Here is a 19308-nt window from a genome sequence, read left to right as displayed (position 1 = left end):
ACAATTTCAGCAACAAGAATACTTCATATTTTATCATTTAGGTGTTTTTTTTTTTTTAATACTAACAGCAATAGAGGGTTGTCCCCCCAGCCCTCCATCTCTGAGTCAGCTTTCATTTAGTCTGAAAGAAGCATATCAAAGATGCTTCTGAGAGCTTAAGTCATTCTCTGCTAGTGATAATAAACTTTATATTTAAAGAGGTTGATTACATGTTATCAGGCTCCAAAGATGCCATTTAGGCAGCATTTTTAAATACTGTATAAGTAATTACTTTAAAAAGTTAATTCACAAAGTTTATTACCAAGGAGTATAAAGTATAAAGGAGTATAAAAAGACCCTATTATGATAAAATTACAGCGTTGGCCATAAGTGTTAACAATCCTCTGAAGACACTCACATTCCTGCTTTTTAAAAAATGACAGGATAGACTGTCTCTAAGTTATCAATCCTTATATTTTGGGATACTTGAAAATTTCAAAGTTATGTTGCTACTTTATATAGCATACATTTTTTCTCAAGTGATTTTTGAATAAGAGTTACTTCCTTCAGATAAGAACTTCTTATGTAATGTCTGTATGGTGTTCACCTGCCCATATTTACCTGGTTTTCAGGGAATGAACAGCTTTTCTTCCAAACTCTTTCCTACTTCTATAATGTCCACATAGACATCATTAAATGTGTATTTTGGTGTGTGTATCTGCACACAGACTTTCTTCACGCTAGACTCAATGAAGTGAAGAATTTCTTCCCACTCTGAATCAGCTTTTGTAACTGCTAGCCAAGTATTCTTCTACACGCATTACAGTAAGCTTAACCATACTGCTCTAGAGCTGCTCTACCCAATACAGTAGCCACTAGCCACCAGTGGCTGTTAGGCACTTAGGATGTGCGTAAGTTGGCACCAAGTTGAGATATGTTGTAAGTATAAAATACAGACTGGTTTTTGCGGCGTAGTGTGAAAAAAGAATGTAAAATATCTCAAATTTTTCTTATCAATTACATGTTAAAATAATACTTTGAATATATATGGGTTACAAAAAATACATTATTGGGCTTCCTGGTGGCACAGTGGTTGAGAATCTGTCTGCCAATGCAGGGGACACGGGTTCAAGCCCTGGTCTGGGAAGATCCCACATGCTGCGGAGCAACTAGGCCCGTGAGCCACAACTACTGAGCCTGCATGTCCGGAGCCTGTGCTCCGCAACAAGAGAGGCCGCGATAGTGAGAGGCCCGCGCACCGCAATGAAGAGTGGCCCCCACTTGCCGCAACTAGAGAAAGCCCTCGCACAGAAACGAAGACCCAACACAGCCAAAAATAAATTAAAAAAAAAAAACAAACATTATTTTAAAATAATATATTAATTAATTATTACATAATTATTTTCACCAGTTTCATTTTACCTTTTTTAGTGTGGTTACTAGAAAATCTTAAGTTACTTACATGGCTCACATTATATTTCTAACGAACAGCATTGCTGTAGAAAATGTCATGTCAATCATTATCCAGGCAGCCAAATCACTATCTTTGCTTAATAGATAGGTCTATTCCAGACTTTCTTTTCCACGATTCCTTGGAAACTACATGTAGTTGCTCGCTTATCATGTGACTTAGCAAGTGCCTGTGTGTGACTTGGGAATAGTCTCTTTTGCACATAGACACAAGAAGGATCACACAATGTCATAACGAGTGCCACTCAGAAAAAAGGTTTAGACTATCAACGTGTATGAAACCATTGCCTTTGTTGTAAAATGTTGCATTCATCATTTTAAAAAATAATTTTTACCATTATAAAGGTTATATTACTTTGTGGATCTTTACCTATGAGCTTTGTAAATGAATGTTACATATGAAATAAGTGTTAATGATGAAAGCCTAACTGTTTGCTGTAGTAAACATTAAGTTATGGTTTTACTGCTTTAACTGATAACACTGTATACTATGCATGAGTATTAGAATAAGAAACATACTTTACTGATTCTTCTATTTTATTACTGTTGAAATAGTTAACATAACTCAAGAGTTATAACATGCTGTACTTGTTTTATTGCAAATTTTAAGACGTATATAAAAGACAGCAAACTCCTACTTAAACTAAGAGATCAACACAGAGATTATGTTTTAATCTCATGTAATTTAACATAAGTGCTATATGTCGTATACTTTGAAATATTACTCAGTATTTTTAATATCAAGCATTTTTAAAATAACCTTCTAGATATGAGCTTGAATATTGAAAATTCTCAAAATTACATATTTTAAATTTCAGACGATCAGCAATAAGATGGTAATTGCATCTGGTATAAATATGGTAGCTAAGCAATAAAACATTTATTCGATCATTACAGAAATAGTCTCTTGTAAAACAACAGTTTTGTCTTAATATTTAGGAAACCAGAATTCGGGCAATGGATAAGGATAAAAAGAAAAGAATCCATAATTTCTCTGTCATCAACCCTGTTGCTGGACAAGCTACAACTCATATTTTTGCGGCTGACAACAGAGAAGATCTTCAGAAGTGGATGGAAGCCTTCTGGCAGCATCTCTTTGATCTTAGTAAGTTGACGTTTGGATTTTCTAGTAGTATATTCATGTAGCATGAAAGGACGTACATAGCAATCCAAATATTAAGATTATATTATAATTGTATAGTTTGTATCAAGAATTTGTTATGCTCTTGAATAAAATGGTGGTATATCATCAACGCCTTGATGCTTTTTTCTCTCCATCTTTCCCCAGTGCATGACTGATTATAGTATAGTATACCTTTGAATTCCTAGTATACTTACCTGTTACTTTTAAGTTCTTCTGGTCCCTAAAACAACTAGACCACATTTTTTCAAAATATTCGGTCAAACTACTTAAGGCAGTGTGTTTGATCAAATGGATAGTAAGCTACATGAGGAGTAAAAGACTTCTCTAGAGTAGTGATGATCATAAAATATTGAAATGTTCAAAAGGAGATTCATTTTTATGTAGGCTTCTGTTAACTCTCAATTCATTATTATATCATTTTGGACATTATCCAAAGAGATTTTTTTTTTAACTGCACATATGGTTTTTCAGTTTCAATAATACAGTTCAATGGCATGGATTATAAAAACAATGTGATAGTAACGTAATAGAGTCCTAGTATGTAAAATATGTGAAGTTCTAATATTCTCAATTTAAGGAGGAATTTTATCAACAGGAAAATATTGAAATTGTATATTGAAGATGTAGACTATTGATAATGGCTGTTTCTAAGCAAACTAAGCCTACTGTAGATTCAATCAGAATTTTATGTCTTTAGAATACTTTTCTACAGAACTGAAAAGTAGAGCCATTTCCAAACAATAGAAAGTTATTTCTGCAACTCCTAGAAATAATCCTGGAGATATTTTAGGACATCTTAGGAGCTGTTACCGAGAACTCTAAAAACAGTTAATATCTGCAGTCCTCAGATTAATTTTTATAAGTCTTCTCTGATCAATGGCCTGGTCAGTTATTACACTGATGGTTGAGGAGGGGGAAGAAAAGGGATCTAAATTTATTGATTACCTTCCACATACCATATGGCTTCATTTATTTTTCATAACAACCCAGTGAGGTAGAAGTTTTTTCCCACTGCTCTAAAGATGAGAAAATTGAGGCCTGAAAAGGTTACAGGTTTATTGCAGGGAACCAGAGGACTCCCTCCATGGCTTTCTTGGATTCTTTAGAACTTGTTTTACTTAAGTACTATCCTTTGGCACTCAGTAGATATTTAAATATTTGTTCCAGGCTTATTAGCATGAGCTACATTTCTTTATTTTAAAATTTCAGCTGATCTTAGGTGTGTAACTTAAAAGACAACAACTTCCTTTCATTTGCTGATCACAGCTAAAATTTTAACTGCTTTCCTAAATGCTCTGATTTAGAGAGTCTGTCTTATAAAAGACTGTGTTACTTTTAGAAATGATTCTGGCATTTTATAATTTTTATGTAGATAAAAACAGGAAGGAGGAGTAAAGGAAGGTAAAAATGCCAGAATATTATAGTCTGGATATCAACTACTATTAGATGATCTCATGTTTTCATTCCCCAAATTATGTAAAATTATCATGCTAAAAGAGGGACTTAGAGGGATAAGAAGCTCATGACATTTTTATACTGTCAAAGTAATAAGAAAGTGATGACGACTAGTTTCTCAGGTCTGGCTACTTTTTTAGTATTTAATGCTTTGGGGATAAAATCTGCCAATCTATCTAATTTTTAAAGTATACGTTCTATTACATTTGCTGTTTAGAATTCATTGTGTAAGATATGAAGGTATGAAGCAAAGATGGAAGGGTTTATACTATCCTGAAGATTGACTTGTACTTTAAAATTTTTACCCTCCTAGTGATAAGTGTAGCCTCTTGTGATCTGAGGTGAAATATGATCTGTAGAACAAAGAGGATAGATATCCAGGGCAGAATAAAGTAACAGTAATTTAATACTTAGAACAAATTTCAATTACTTGACTTAGCTTAAGAGTATAAAACCATGAGGGTGAGATAATTGGAAATCATGAGAAAACACTAATGGAACTCGGTGTGTTTAGCCTGTGGAAGAACAGCCTAAGGAGTGAGGGTTGGGAGGCAAGGGGGAGGGAATAGCTAATTTTTAATATTTGAGAGCTAACAAACATGTAAAAGAGGAATGACACTTGCTTTGGACGATCAAATAGGGTAGAGCTAGGAATGGTGAGTCAAAGATAAATTTTTTTCAATTATTTAATAATATAAATACTGAGTTAAATAAGCAGCTTAACATGACTGGGAACATTGTAACAATAAATATGGTGGGAAACATCTTCAATATACAGATTTTATGTGAACAAAATGTATCCATTTAATATTTCATATTGGGCCTTTATTTTTATGTTAGCATATTAGTATTACATTTACCTGTGCATGGTAAAATTTATTTACTGGTAAAATAAATGCTTAATTGTAACATCTTGACCAGTGAACATACCACATTTATACCTATGACTCTGTAATACATGGGATAATGTGGCTTTATATTCCAGTTTTCAACATGATTAGTATTCTGCTATCAGTTTAACAATGAAAAGCTTTCATCTATCAATATAGAAAAAAATACTGCACTATATAACTTGTCTAAGGTTTGACAGAGAATTGTTTGCTGGTTTAGTGTTTCATTACTTTCCCAGTAGATAAGGCCTTTTTTTCCTGCCCCCAAGAAGGAAAGGCTGGCTTTTACATATTCATCTAAAAAAGTAGAAAGGAGGAATAAGTTATCAGATCTCAGATCCTACTAGATTTAAATTCTACAGAACAACCTTTGAAGCCTCAAACTCAAGATTTTATTCCCTTTATAAATTGCTGTGTGAGTTATTTTGAAATTTTCACCATATTCTATACTTAGCATTGTAATAAAACATACTGAAAGTTTTTTTTCATGTTTCTTAACTATTTTTTATGTTTCTAAGCATAGTGAAAGGTTTTTTTTATGTTTCTTAACTGTTAGGTGGTGGATTTTAAATTTATGCATGTATTACCTTATTAACATGACAGTAAATTAGACTTAAAACAACAAAAATAGATAATTTGACTAAACATGAAGTGTCTTTAATTTTTAAGCCATGGAAAATAAGTTGGATATTGAATATGGAGGTTGAGAATTAATAAGAGAGAAATATAGATCATAAATCAGTATTAAAAGGCACGTGTATATTACATTTACTTTTCTGCTAATGTAAGATAGAATATAAGAATGGTAAACCTCCATAACTTACTTTTATAATGAATATATAGACACATAGTTTATAGCACAGCTGTTACCCAGCATGCAGGTCCACAATAAAGACAGAAAGGTTAAATTTTTTTTACACCCACTCAGGAGAAATAAATCTGAGAATTTTATTTTGAGATGAACATAGTAAAACATAATTACAAGAAAAATTAATGTTGTCCACACTTTTAAATTTTAACTTAATAACTGAAACAACTTATTCAAGAGTATTTTTATTATTCTGAATGCCTAATGGCTTTATTTAAAGTGTCCTTCCTAAAACAGATTAGATCCAGTTAGAATTTTGAGTGATCTGTCTTTATAGTAACAGGTTTTTATATACCCTAACTAAAATGAAAATACAGCATTTTTCTAGTTTCCTGATTTTTGAAAGGGCATGATAATCATCTTAAGAGATCATTTTTATATAAGCAATTCTTATTTCTTAATTAAAATTTTCAAAGTTAAAATCATTTTTGAGAACCACTACTCCTTACGTTTTTTTCTACTTCCTTCTAGGTAACTATATTTCAGTTAATTTTTACCTTTCAACTGTCTTAAATACTGGATGTTTTTATTTAATGTTTAAAATGGGAGAATTTATACAAACCTTGCGGTAAACAGAGATTTTAGTTATTGACCATCTAGTGAAGTAGTGTAGTATTTAATAGCCTACAGATCTTAGCTTAATATCTGTTCATAGAGATTTATATTTAAAATAGAGTACTTTTATGCCTAGACTTAGACTTTGAAATTATGGGAAGTACTAGGATTTTATAGCTTCTTTAAGATAATGCTTTATAAATTCACTTACTTTTCAAAGCAAAAAATGTGTTAATATCTGTTGAAAATTAAATATACATCTTCACATTTATGTTTTAAACTAGCCTGCCTTTTTCTGTCTTTCTTAGGCCAATGGAAGCATTGTTGTGAAGAACTTATGAAAATTGAGAGTATGTCACCACGGAAACCACCTTTGTTCTTGACAAAAGAGGCAACCTCAGTCTACCATGATATGAGTAAGTGGGGTTTGTCTTTTCTAAGCTGCAGGGTAACAAAAACAACATTGTCCTTACTCAAGCAGCTTATTCTGTTGACATTAAAATGCTAAAATTTTCAGGGCACAGTCAAAATGAATGAAAAAAGACTATGATTATAGTCTAAGGAACTCATGTTTAATAGATGAATTAATACAAAATTAATGAATACACATTTTTCATAGTTTGAATGCTTAAGGTCAAACAAAAATGTTAAGCCTTCAAAATGAATAAGGGTGCACTGAAAATAAATATTAGCTGAGTAGCTGATGAAAATTCTGAAATGTAAACTTGAGATTCTAAAATATAATTATGTTCAGTAATTTTTTCCGTATTTTATTAAATTTGTTTTAAAGTAGCATTGATAAATGAATATTAATAAATGGACCCTTTCATCTCAGGCCAAAAAATTGATTAAGTTTAATACTTTGGAAAATTTAAAATTTCTAGACTCATTAATATTCCATTTTCCCACACTTTGAAGGGTATTTGTCTTTGTGGGACTGCCTCAGTGAATAGTGTTGTGAACAAGCACAAGTCAGAGCTAAATTCTAGTGTATTTTTCCACCAGTGTCCCTGCACTTACATATACCTTAAAATGTTGGATTTAAAATGAAACATTTGAGTTTACACATTTGAATATATCATGTAATAGATGTTTATCTGTGTTCTGTTTTTCCCAAGGATGATAACCAAAGTGGTATTAGGGCTTCACTCTGTTTCCATGGGTTTTTTGTTTTGGATTTTTCCCCTATTACAGAGACTGCTGGTCTACTTGAAAGAATACTAATCCAGTTACATTTTCCCAGTTTACATATCAGGGTTTTATAAAAGGGAATCCACTCTTACCTAGAAGTCAGAATAGATTTTAAATCCAACAAAAGATATTTTAGAAATACTTAACCTGTAGAATTCAAAAAAATTCTGATGTAGCTCCACTCCTTTGAAAGCTGGATTTTACACATTTGTTTAGGAATATCTTTAAGTGTGTGTGTGCGTGTGCAGTGCACAGTACATGATCTCCTTATTTTTTGGTTCCATTAGTTTGGTTAGTTTTACAAGTAAACACATTAAAAAAAAAAAACACTTGCTTATCCTAGTCTGTTTTTGATAACTATTTTAGATAACATATTGTAATAACTTTCTTGGGCAAAGCATATACTGCTTTTGAATTTTTTTCCATGTATTTTTTTCTTAAAATTATTACAGGCATTGATTCACCTATAAAACTTGAAAGTTTAACTGATATAATACAAAAAAAAATTGAACAGACAAATGGAGAGTTCCTTATTGGTCAGCATGAAGAATCCTCACCACCTCCTTGGGCCACACTCTTTGATGGTAATCACCAAGTTGTCATCAAGAAAAAGGTATTATCTCCTGCAAGCAAGCAGTTACATGATGGGAAAGGGAAAAAGAGACGAGCTCCCCTTCCTCCTTCTGGTAAAGCTGCATTCAGCTTAAAAACACAGAGCAACACGGATCAATTGGTTAAGGACAACTGGGAAAAAACAAGTGTATCTCAGACCTCGCCTTTGGATACCAAATTATCAACCCTAATGCATCACTTACAGAAACCAATGGCTGCTCCTCGAAAACTTCTTCCTGCCAGGAAAAGTAGTTTAACTGATGGTGAGCACACAGACACTAAAACCAATTTTGAAGCCAAGCCAGTGCCAGCTCCACGGCAGAAATCTATCAAAGACATTTTGGACCCTAGATCATGGTTGCAGGCACACGTGTAGAAAACCCTTAATGTCTAAGACATTTAACAAAATCTGTAACTGTGAGGCTTAATTCAGAAGCACTATAGATGTAGTAATATGTAATTATGTAGGTAAATATGACAGTGATTTACATCAATAATTAATAAGCTATTAGGTGTAAAAAATGTTTTATAATGAAGAAATGGATTTCTCTAGCAGAGTGCAGGAGGCAGTTTCTAGACAATATCCCAATTGTTGGAAGGGTTAATTTATTCCTAAGTTAGTACCAGGCAGTGAACAAGCACTAGGCAGAAGAAAGCATTAAAATTTCTTTGGGGAGGGATTGTCTAGTAATTTAAAATGTGTTAAATAAGAGCCATATTCTCATTGTGAGGATTTTAATACTAATGGAATGTTTCAAAAGTTTTATTCAAACCACAAATTATAGAATCCACCCAAGAAAATTTCTTCTTAGCATTCTGGAATTCTCATCTAATGGTCCACTGGCTCTCATCTATTGTTTAACTCACTAGTTAACTCAGTGACCTTTCAGATTCCTGAGATAAATTTTGGAATATTAAATTCTTCATTTTTAAAGGGAATATGTAATGTGCTGTTCAAAGTTGTTTCCTTGATGAGCCCTGAAATCCTATTGACATTAACTCTCATAAGTAAAGCAAAACATTTTTTAGTTTAAGGAACAGGTAGATGAAATGTACTTTACTTCCGCTTTTCTATGCATGGTACTAATTTCTATTGTGACATTGGCATTTGGGGAAGTGAGTAGCTGATTAACACCTTAAGATTCATTCAGTACTTATATAAAAAGCAGATGGCTGATTCAAAATATCAGAAAAGTTGGCCATGATAATAATTTTCAGAATTAATCCATCTAAAAGATTTTAATTAGATTTCCTTTTTCTTGTAAGGGTTCATGTCTGCTACTGATATTTGTCATTAAAAGTCATACTCTTACAATAATGACATTGGAATCATTTCCATAGGAGGTAATTTCCATAGCAACTAATCATAGTGACACAAACAAGATTATGAAATCAAGTGATGAATAAATAGCAACAGAATGAATACCTCAAAGGAACAAAAAAATCCATTTTCTTAATAATTATGCTTCTTATAAACAACAGCTAGACAATTTAAAAAATCTAATCAGAATTTCCAAGTAAAATAAAGCAGTTTCCATAAGGTGTCAGCAACAGCACTAAAAATCTCAAATCACACTGAACCCTAAATGTCATTGCAACAAATGAAAATATAAGAATTAAATTACTGCCCTGTGTATAATCTCTAGAGATCTTTTTAAAGCTTGTAAGAACTCTATTTGGGTCAGAACTACATTATTTCAAAGTAAAATGAACACTTGACAAAAAATAACATTAATTTAAATGGAGCCTTTCATTATTTTTAGATAGCAGAGTCTTTTTTCATTTATGTAGAATGATGTAACTGCCAGGTTACTTTTGTGTTTACCCAGGACTCCTAGTAAGAATTGGGACTCAAGGGAGTAATGATACAAAAGGTCTCTTGTGGCTGGCGACACCAGGATAGACATAGCATTTGATGAGAAGGAAATCCTATATGCTTGCCTGATAGAATTTAGAGACAATCAAGTGTATGAAAACCTAAAAAGGTAGGATTAATTTGTTTTTTCTAACTAGAAGGCTCTCGTAAATCTCAGTTGTGATTGCCAATTCAGTAAATGACATTAAAAATCTAATGGATATTATTTTTGTTTATTTTGTAAACCTCACTGCTGTTTTTGACAGCATTTTGACTGTCATTGCCACTAAATTATTGAGCTAGAAGATGCTGCAGGAAAAATTGTTTCTGAAACTGGCATCTAAGCATTCTTGTTTTGTTTTTTTCGTTTTTTTTAGTTAAAGCCTTCCTTAGAACAAACCAGTGTTAAAACTTCCAAATTATATTCTTGTCATTTCTCCTTATGCGTATTATATCAAGAAGGATTTAAGTTGTACAGGAAACAGAATTTGTTCTTAGAGAAATTACCTAGCAGTTGTGCCCTTAGTGGGCACTTTGAAACAAGCCTGAAGCCCATCTTCCTAGAAACATTTAGGCGAAGCCTGACCAAGGACCACCTCCCCCCAAAATTATTTAGGCTGTTTCTGGGGTCCCATCTTACTGTATGTTACAAAGCCTTTAAAATCTGACTGTAGTCTTCAGCTGTACTTCTTTTGACACGGTACTCATTAGATGTTAGTTCTCCCCGCTCTCCACTCCCCGCGAAAGGTATAATAAAAAGTTAAGGATCCTTCCCTCCTTCCCTCCCTCCCTCTCTCTCTTCCTTTCTTCCTTCCACAGTTAAACAAAAATCTAAAAATACTGAGTTAAACACTTTGTCAAGGAGTTTGTCAAAAGAACGATTTGTTTTCTCATTTCCTAAACCGGAAGTTTATGACAGAGAAAAATATACCATGTAATAAAAACATTTCAGCTTTTTATGAGCTGGCTTTTTACATTCCTTGTTTGTCCTTTTCATTTGTTTCTTGATATATGAAGACTATAAACTTGAAACAAGGAGTTAGCTGTCAGATCTTGATAATAATGTTATAATTGGAGATACGTAATAGAAAGAATAGGTATTTTATTATAATTCAGATGATCTGATAATAATATCTTAGAAAATTACATTTCAAGCTCTGGGATATAAATTACTTAAAACATCATTAAGATAGTATTTTAATTGCTACAAAGTAGTGAGCTTTTTATTTAAACATCTTGCAAGGACAGAGAAAGCATTTTGTTATTATAAATGCACACCTCCTAAGGTAAACAGTCTTTAAAAATATCAGGCATGCCAACTCTTGGTTAGTTTTGTTAAATCCTCCCTAACTGTCTGCAGTGGCCCCCTGACTTCTTTTAAATGGACGTGCATGTACGTGGGAAAACTAAATCCATTTATTATAAATGCCTTATCTTTACCCTTTAGGTTCCTACTAAATGTATTTTACCGGCTACTGTTTATTAAAATGGAAGCTGCCTTGATTTAGAGACAATTCATGTAAGGTAGGTTAAGCAGTCAAGTATTTCTTTAGACTTATGTTCAGCTCCTCAGCCACCTACTGAGAAGTTAATTAATTCAGTACAAAATGAAATTATAGGGCAGTTTGGTGTAGTTTATGTTAAATGCCATTTGAATGTAATCACCTGTGTTACCTTGAACGAGGAACAACCGTACTAGATAGAGATAGAATGCTGCACCATGAGCAAGAGAAGTGCTTTGGCAGGAAAAATATCTGTACCTGTGGTTAGAATTTATCAAAACTCGTTGTCTTTTTAAAGAGTGAATTATTGAACAGTAATTAAACTTTAACTGATGACCATTTATATTCTCATAGTTGTCTTTGGTGTTCTATTACTCTTAAACTACAATGTAGATAGAGTTGACTTTTTGCATTTACATTTCAAAGACATTACTATTTGTAAATGTTTACATGTTTATGTGTAACTGCTTCATTGCTAATAATAGTTATAATGAAAATGGTTTATTCTGTATCATGCATATTTTAAGTTAATACTAGAAAAGTGTTACCTTTGAATTTTTAAGAGACGAGATTTCAGTTGAAAATATGGTCAGGTATGTTATTTTCTATGACATACTTGTATCATTGGCATTGTTTATAATTTTTATTTTTTAATTAAATGCGGGTCAAGCTTCTGCATTAAAAAGTATTATATCATGGATACATATATATTTTTTTTTAAGTATTAGAGATTGATAAGGAAGCCAAGGTCATGTGATTAAAACGTCTATATTTTAGAAGAAGTGATTCATGAAAACATTTTCTAGATTTTTCCTTTAGGTACCCCCTCTGGGCTATAGACTGATAGACGTAAACAGTGTTGTGAAATCAGGTTAAACAGAGAAAGACATACTACCCAGCAGCTGGTGCTAATTATTGTAAGACTAATATTCAATAGCCTTGGTATAACTTACATTTATTACAATGTTGTATATAATCCTCTTACACTGTACTCTTCTGAAAATCCATTGATGTAACCTTAGTTTTTAGGTTAGTGGTGCATAATTTCCCCAGAGCTTAAGTTACTCTGATAATAAATTAGGGACCTAGGATACTCAGCTGCTGTTAGCCACAAGGAGACTCATTTTAATGCACCTCCCTCAGTACTTAATTTATTCCCATGGAGCACCTCAGGGAAGAGGGAGAGAAATGAGCAATCCTGGCTCAAATATATTATTTCAGCATTTTACTTCTAAATCTGTAGTGTGACCAGAAATATTTAACATTCCTTTTTAGAAGAAACGTCCCTTTCTCTAAGGAGAGAGGACTGCTAATCAGTGTGCTCAGATAAGCAAAATACCTTAAGGTTCAAATAACATAAATTTAACTATTAAAGAAATATTAACATTTTTATTTATCTCAAGATAGGAAAAAATACCAATCCTGGCATGTTTGATAGGCAAAGTCATTCCAAATCTTGCTAAAATTGTGTTTTAAATTGCAGCAATTTGCTTTGAGAGATGTGGTAATCTCTTAATGTAACTACTAAAGGAGAGATAGATTGAAAAGATCTTATATATATACATAATTATGCTGTATCATAAACATGTTGCAAGATATCAAAATAGATCATTTTGCTGAAAATGAATACTTTTCTGAGTGTTGTATCAAGATATATTTTTGTTTACTCAAAAGAAGACAAATTTTTTTTGTGTGAATGGATATATTTTTGTTGAATTTAGCCAACTGAAAACATATTTTCAACTTAATTAGTTGCAGCAATTTTAATTTTACCTTAAAGGGGAGAAAAAGTATCAAGAGTTATCCATCTATTCACCTTAAGTATTAAAACATATGTCTTATATTTATTACATATAAAAGTAGAAGTATATACATACATATACATACATGTACCCTGTCAAATCTTCAATCCAGATATTTTCAATTAATTTTAAAAGATTCTTTCAAAATCTGCTGCCAGTGCTAGCAGAGTCAAAGTCCAAACTGCTTTCCACAGTTTACAGGAAACATCACAACCCAGCTTCGACTGCCATTACCTTCTAGGCACTTTCCTCTTGTGCTCTCATCTTTTGGACATTGCCTCAACAATCTGTGCTGTTTCTACTTGCTCTTCATTTCTTATGCTGTCCTCTCTTTGCCTAGAATACCTTTTCTGCTCCTCTTCTTCATGCATTCTCCTCTCAACCCACAGTCAGCAAATTTTATTCATTCTTCAAAATGGTAGCACCACTAAATTCACAAAGACTTTGTACCCTCCTCAACCTCCCCATCTAGGTGGAGTTATACTCCTTCCTCGTGCTTTATACGTACCTCTATTTATAGCCTAAGTCCTTGTTTGTATTTCTGTATTCCCCTATGTATTAATTTTATGAATTTGTTGCTCCTACATAACAAATTACCATCAACTTAGAACAACACCCTTTCATTATCTCACATTTCTTTGGAATAGAAGTCTGGATGGGCTTCAATGGGTTCTCTGCTTAGGATCCCACAAGGCTTATATCACGGTGTCAGCCAGGCTAGGCTCTAATCTGGAGGCTCTGGGAAAATCCACTTCCAGTCTTTTTTAGGTTGTCAGCAAAATTCAGTTTCTCATGCTTGTTGATTGGCCAAGGGTCACTCTCCTAGAGACCACCCTCCAGTCCTTGTACGTGGCCCCCTCAGTCTTCAAAGCCAGCAACAGCTCATTAAACCTGACACATCCAAATTCTCCTTAAGGAGGATTTGAATCTGTCTGACTTTCCTATCCACAATCAACTGGAGAAAACTGCCTTTTAAGGGCTCATGTGATTAGATGTAGCCCACCAGGATAACCTCCCTTTTGATTAATTCAAGGTCCACTGATTAGTAACCTTAATTACATCTGGAAAAATCTCTTTTGACTATAATGTAACATAGTCGTAGGCATGATATCATATTCATAGGGCAGGAAATCTTGGGGGCCATTTAAAAATTCTGCCACCTACCGCAAGTTAGATTTTTCAAGGGTAGGGAGCATGTCTTATTTGACTTTTAACCCTGTCATAATAGTAATGAGGGAGGATTATTGTGTTTTTATTATGTGTAAGGTATTGTGCTAAGCACATGAATTAACTCATTTAATCCTTAAAATAGTCCTCCTAGTAACCCCACTAAACAAATGTAATGTAGGAGACTTGCCCTGGGTCACACTGCATGGTAGTTAAGAGTGTGATTTCTGGAATTAGACCTTGATTAAATTCTAGCTCTGCCATGACCTAGCTGTGTGATGGGGCTGGGTTTTTTTTAACCTCATCTAAGTTTGGGGATTTTTTTTGTTTTTGTTTTTAATCTTTAAGCTAGAAATAGTACTTACCTCATAGGATAGTTGTGATTACTCAATAAGATAATGTATGTAACACATAGCCCAGGGCCTTCAGTTGTTTTTACGACCTTACATGTAGAGTGAAACAAATGTAGAAAGAAAGGAATGAAAAGATACAGCTGATATATATGTGTGTGATATGTGTATATACATACATATATATTCTTTTTTTTTTTAATATTTTAGGTTACAAATACAAATTGACTCTTTTTTTAAATTTTATTTATTTATTTATTTTTGGCTGCGTTGGGTCTTCATTTCTGTGCGAGGGCTCTCTCCAGCTGCGGCAAGTGGGGGCCACTCTTCATCGCGGTGCGCGGGCCTCTCACCATCGCGGCCTCTCTTGTTGCGGAGCACAGGCTCCAGACGCGCAGGCTCAGCAATTGTGGCTCACGGGCCCAGTTGCTCCGCGGCATGTGGGATCCTCCCAGACCAGGGCTCGAACCCATGTCCCCTGTATTGGCAGGCAGACTCTCAACCACTGCGCCACCAAGGAAGCCCCAATACATATATATTCTTAAAAGAAATTATAACCCTTGTCCCATTTTTATTTTTTGCTTGATGAGAACATACTGGAATTACAGTACATAAGAATTTAAGAGATACGTAAAATATGTCCATATACTCACTGTCCTAATATAAGAACCCTATGTTATGCACTCTTGGAGTTTATAAGATTAAGAAGAATACTTATTCCGGAGAAGTTCACATTGTTGTTGGTGGGATCAACTGTATTAGAGAATATCAATATAGATTACTGCTTAAACTTGCCTCTTGTGTATATAACATAAATATATCTGTATACAGACATTTAAAACAATCCATACCTACCATCAGTGAACTTAAAAAATTAGTTGAAAAGATTAAATAATACATAAAATAACAGTGGGCAATATAAAAGAACAGTCAGTGTAACACAATTAAGCATCTGATTTTAAGTGCTATGAGAGATCCGTGAGGGGTATGAGAACTTTTACACAGCAATTTTTCGACAAGTGCAAAAGGCCTTGTATCTTTTTACTACTAAAATGATGAATTAAGCAGTGCAAAATTATATACTATGAATATCTTTGCTGTGAGAACAAGTCATAATAGGCAGATTTTTCAAATCTAGGGGAAATAAGTGGAATAGAAGTCAATTTATCCAACAGGCTCCTGGAGGAGTTTAATTTTATACCATTCAAATTTAAGGGAGATTAGTTGTCATGGAAGTTTGTGGAAAGGAATGGATTGGATAGGCAGTTAGCCTGTTGTTAAGAATCAACCAGCAGATTAGCATGGCTGAAGTAAAAGTGGCAGTAGGGGAAAGGTAGGGTATGTTGGACCACAGGCAGGACCTTAATGCCAGTTCAAAAAAATAAGTTAAACTAAGTAGGAGTAGTTGACAACAGGACTAGAGTTGGCAGAGTTAGTGGAAAGAGCACACAGCTTATGAATTGGGAGAATTGGATTCTAGTCACTGGTTTACAATTAACTAGCCATCTTGCCTTGGGTAAGCTATTATTTACCAGTTCAACTTCATTATCAGTAGAACCACTGAAATGGCTGTTGGTGTTTGTCTCAAGCTAATCTAGAGAGCCCTAGGTTCCTGAGGTGATGCCCTTAGAGGCTGCAACCAGTGGGGGTGACGCCAAGTGAGTGAGTCTCTGGTGCTCCCTCTCCTAAATCAGCTAGAGCAGCTCCAAGTTGATCTGTTTAATTTTAAACCCCATGAGGTAGTATTATAATAGCCACCGCTTTACAGGTGAGCAATTTGAGGCACAGAACAGTTAAGTAACTTGCCCAAGGTCTCATGGTGAATGAGACAGAATTTGAAAGTAATCAGTCATCATTCCAAAGTGAGTGAACAACCTCCTCATTGTACTACAACCTCTAATAAACGTGAAATAACAAAAAATCATTGAGAGCAAGTTTTGCCAGACTAGCCTGAAAACTCTTTTTCCCTAGTGATGTGATCACTTGGAGTATCTCTTTGTATTAAAGCCCCCAATGAAAATCGATTTCATTCACAGTTACATCCAGCCTGTACTATTCTGGGCATCATGTCTGGCCCTGGGAGGCATTTGGGAGGGGAGGTTTGGGTATATGTAAACCTGACTCTACTAGCAGGCCGTGGAGAGCATTATAATAGAAATATGAAAGGGAGGAAAAGATAAATTCCATCCAGGAACATCTGGCAGGATGGGTATTTGAGCCAGGCTTGAAGTATGAGTTGGTTTTCATTAATTACATTTCCTTTTGGTAAAAAAGCAACAGGTGATAACTTAAGCAAAAGCAACAACAGCAAGACTGGTGGGGGACTTTATTGAAAGGCTATTAGAATCATCCAGAGGAATGAAGGGGGCCTAAGGAAGGTTGGACAGGACAAGTCAGGGTCCTCAGCAACATAAAGATTGAAAGAATAAAGTTTTATTCTCCTAGAGTAGTGACTACATCAACATATTAAAACTTTTTAATATTGGGGTGAAAAAATGAATCACAGAACTTAACATCTAGAACTGTGGTTCTAAATCAGGAGTAATTTGTGTTCACCATGGAATATTTGGCAGTGTCTGGAGACATTTTTGATTGCCCCGACGGAGGTTCAGGGTGCTGCTTGAATCTGGTAGGAAGGGACCAGGGATGCTGCTAAGTGTTGTAGGATTGGGCTCTGCAGATACGGGAAGGGGCCTTCCGCACAGGGAACAGAAGGAACAGTGGGGCAGGAGGATCATGGTGGCTTAAAATGTGTCCACAGATTCGTTCACACTTCTTCAAAGGTAGAATGTAATTCTCCTCCCCTTGAATTTGGGCTTAGGGATTCACTTCCAGTGACTAGAGGACGGTGGAAGTGATGCTGTGTGACCTGTGAGGCTAGGATATGAAGGAGGGCTTATACCTAAGCACTCTGTCGTGCATCACTGACTTTGAGGGAAGCCGGCAACTACGCTCCATCAGTCCTGGAAGAGATCCATGTAGAGAGAAACTGAGACCTCTGCCCCACAACCAGCACCAGCTTTCGAATGAGCACTCAGAAGCGGATCCACAAACCTAGGCCTGATGGCAGCCTCCGGAGAAATTCCAAGCCAGAACCACCCAGCTAAGCATCTCCTAAATTCTTGACCTGCAGAAATTTGATAATAAGATAATAAATATTTATTATTATTTTTTTTTAACATCTTTATTGGAGTATAATTGCTTTACAATGGTGTGTTAGTTTCTGCTTTATAACAAAGTGAATCAGCTATACATATACATATATCCCCATATCTCCTCCCTCTTGCATCTCCCTCCCACCCCCCCCTATCCCACCCCTCTAGGTGGTCACAAAGCACAGAGCTGATCTCCCTGTGCTATGTGGCTGCTTCCCACTAGCTATCTGTTTTACATTTGGTAGTGTGTATATGTCCAAGCCACTCTCTCACTTCATCCCAGCTTACCCTTCCCCCTCCCCATGTCCTCAAGTCCACTCTCTACATCTGCGTCTTTATTCCTGTCCTGCCCTTAGGTTCTCCAGAACCATATTTTTTTTAGATTCCATATATATATGTGTTAGCATACGTTATTTGTTTTTCTCTTTCTGACTTACTTCACTCTGTATAACAGTCTCTAGGTCCACCCACCTCATTACAAATAACTCAATTTCGTTTCTTTTTATGGCTGAGTAATAGTCCATTGTATATATGTGCCACATCTTCTTTATCCATTCATCTGTTGATGGACACTTAGGTTGCTTCCATGTCTTGGCTATTGTAAATAGAGCTGCAATGAACATTGTGGTACATGACTCTTTTTGAATTATGGTTTTCTCAGGGTATAAGCCCAGTAGTGGGATTGCTGGATCGTATGGTAGTTCTATTTTTAGTTTTTTAAGGAACCTCCATACTGTTCTCCATAGTGGCTCTATCAATTTACATTCCTACCAACAGTGCAAGAGGGTTCCCTTTTCTCCACACCCTCTCCAGCATTTATTGTTTGTAGATTTTTGATGATGGCCATTCTGACTGGTGTGAGGTGATACCTCATTGTAGTTTTGATTTGCCTTTCTCTAATGATTAGTGATGTTGAGCATCCTTTCATGTGTTTGTTGGCCATCTGTATATCTTTTTTGGAGAAATGTCTATTTAGGTCTTTTGCCCATTTTTGGATTGGGTTGTTTGTTTTTTTGATATTGAGCTGCATGCCCTGCTTGTAAATTTTGGAGATTAATCCTTTGTCCGTTGCTTCGTTTGCAAATATTTTCTCCCATTCTGAGGGTGGTCTTTTCGTCTTGTTTATGCTTTCCTTTGCTGTGCAAGAGCTTTTAAGTTTCATTAGGTCCCATTTTTTTATTTTTGTTTTTATTTCCATTTCTCTAGGAGGTGGGTCAAAAAGGATCTTTCTGTGATTTATGTCATAGAGTGTTCTGCCTATGTTTTCCTCTAACAGTTTTATAGTGTCTGGCTTTACATTTAGGTCTTTAATC

General features: G+C 34.7%; 1 protein-coding gene across 1 annotated transcript in view; it reads left to right on the top strand.

The window, feature by feature from the left end:
- Positions 1 to 8605, top strand: part of RTKN2 (rhotekin 2) — a 78348-nt gene extending 69743 nt beyond the window's left edge. Inside the window, exons 10-12 of the mRNA XM_059899913.1 lie at positions 2389 to 2554; positions 6670 to 6777; positions 8005 to 8605. Of these exons, the coding sequence (XP_059755896.1) occupies positions 2389 to 2554; positions 6670 to 6777; positions 8005 to 8540 (810 nt within the window). The 3' untranslated portion in view covers positions 8541 to 8605. The remainder of the gene's footprint in view (positions 1 to 2388; positions 2555 to 6669; positions 6778 to 8004) is intronic.
- Positions 8606 to 19308: the final 10703 nt, after the last annotated feature.

The sequence above is a fragment of the Balaenoptera ricei genome, chromosome 16 (genome assembly GCF_028023285.1).
Source record: "Balaenoptera ricei isolate mBalRic1 chromosome 16, mBalRic1.hap2, whole genome shotgun sequence".
NCBI classification, from domain to species: domain Eukaryota; kingdom Metazoa; phylum Chordata; class Mammalia; order Artiodactyla; family Balaenopteridae; genus Balaenoptera; species Balaenoptera ricei.
This window is presented reverse-complemented; position numbering and strand designations above follow the sequence as displayed.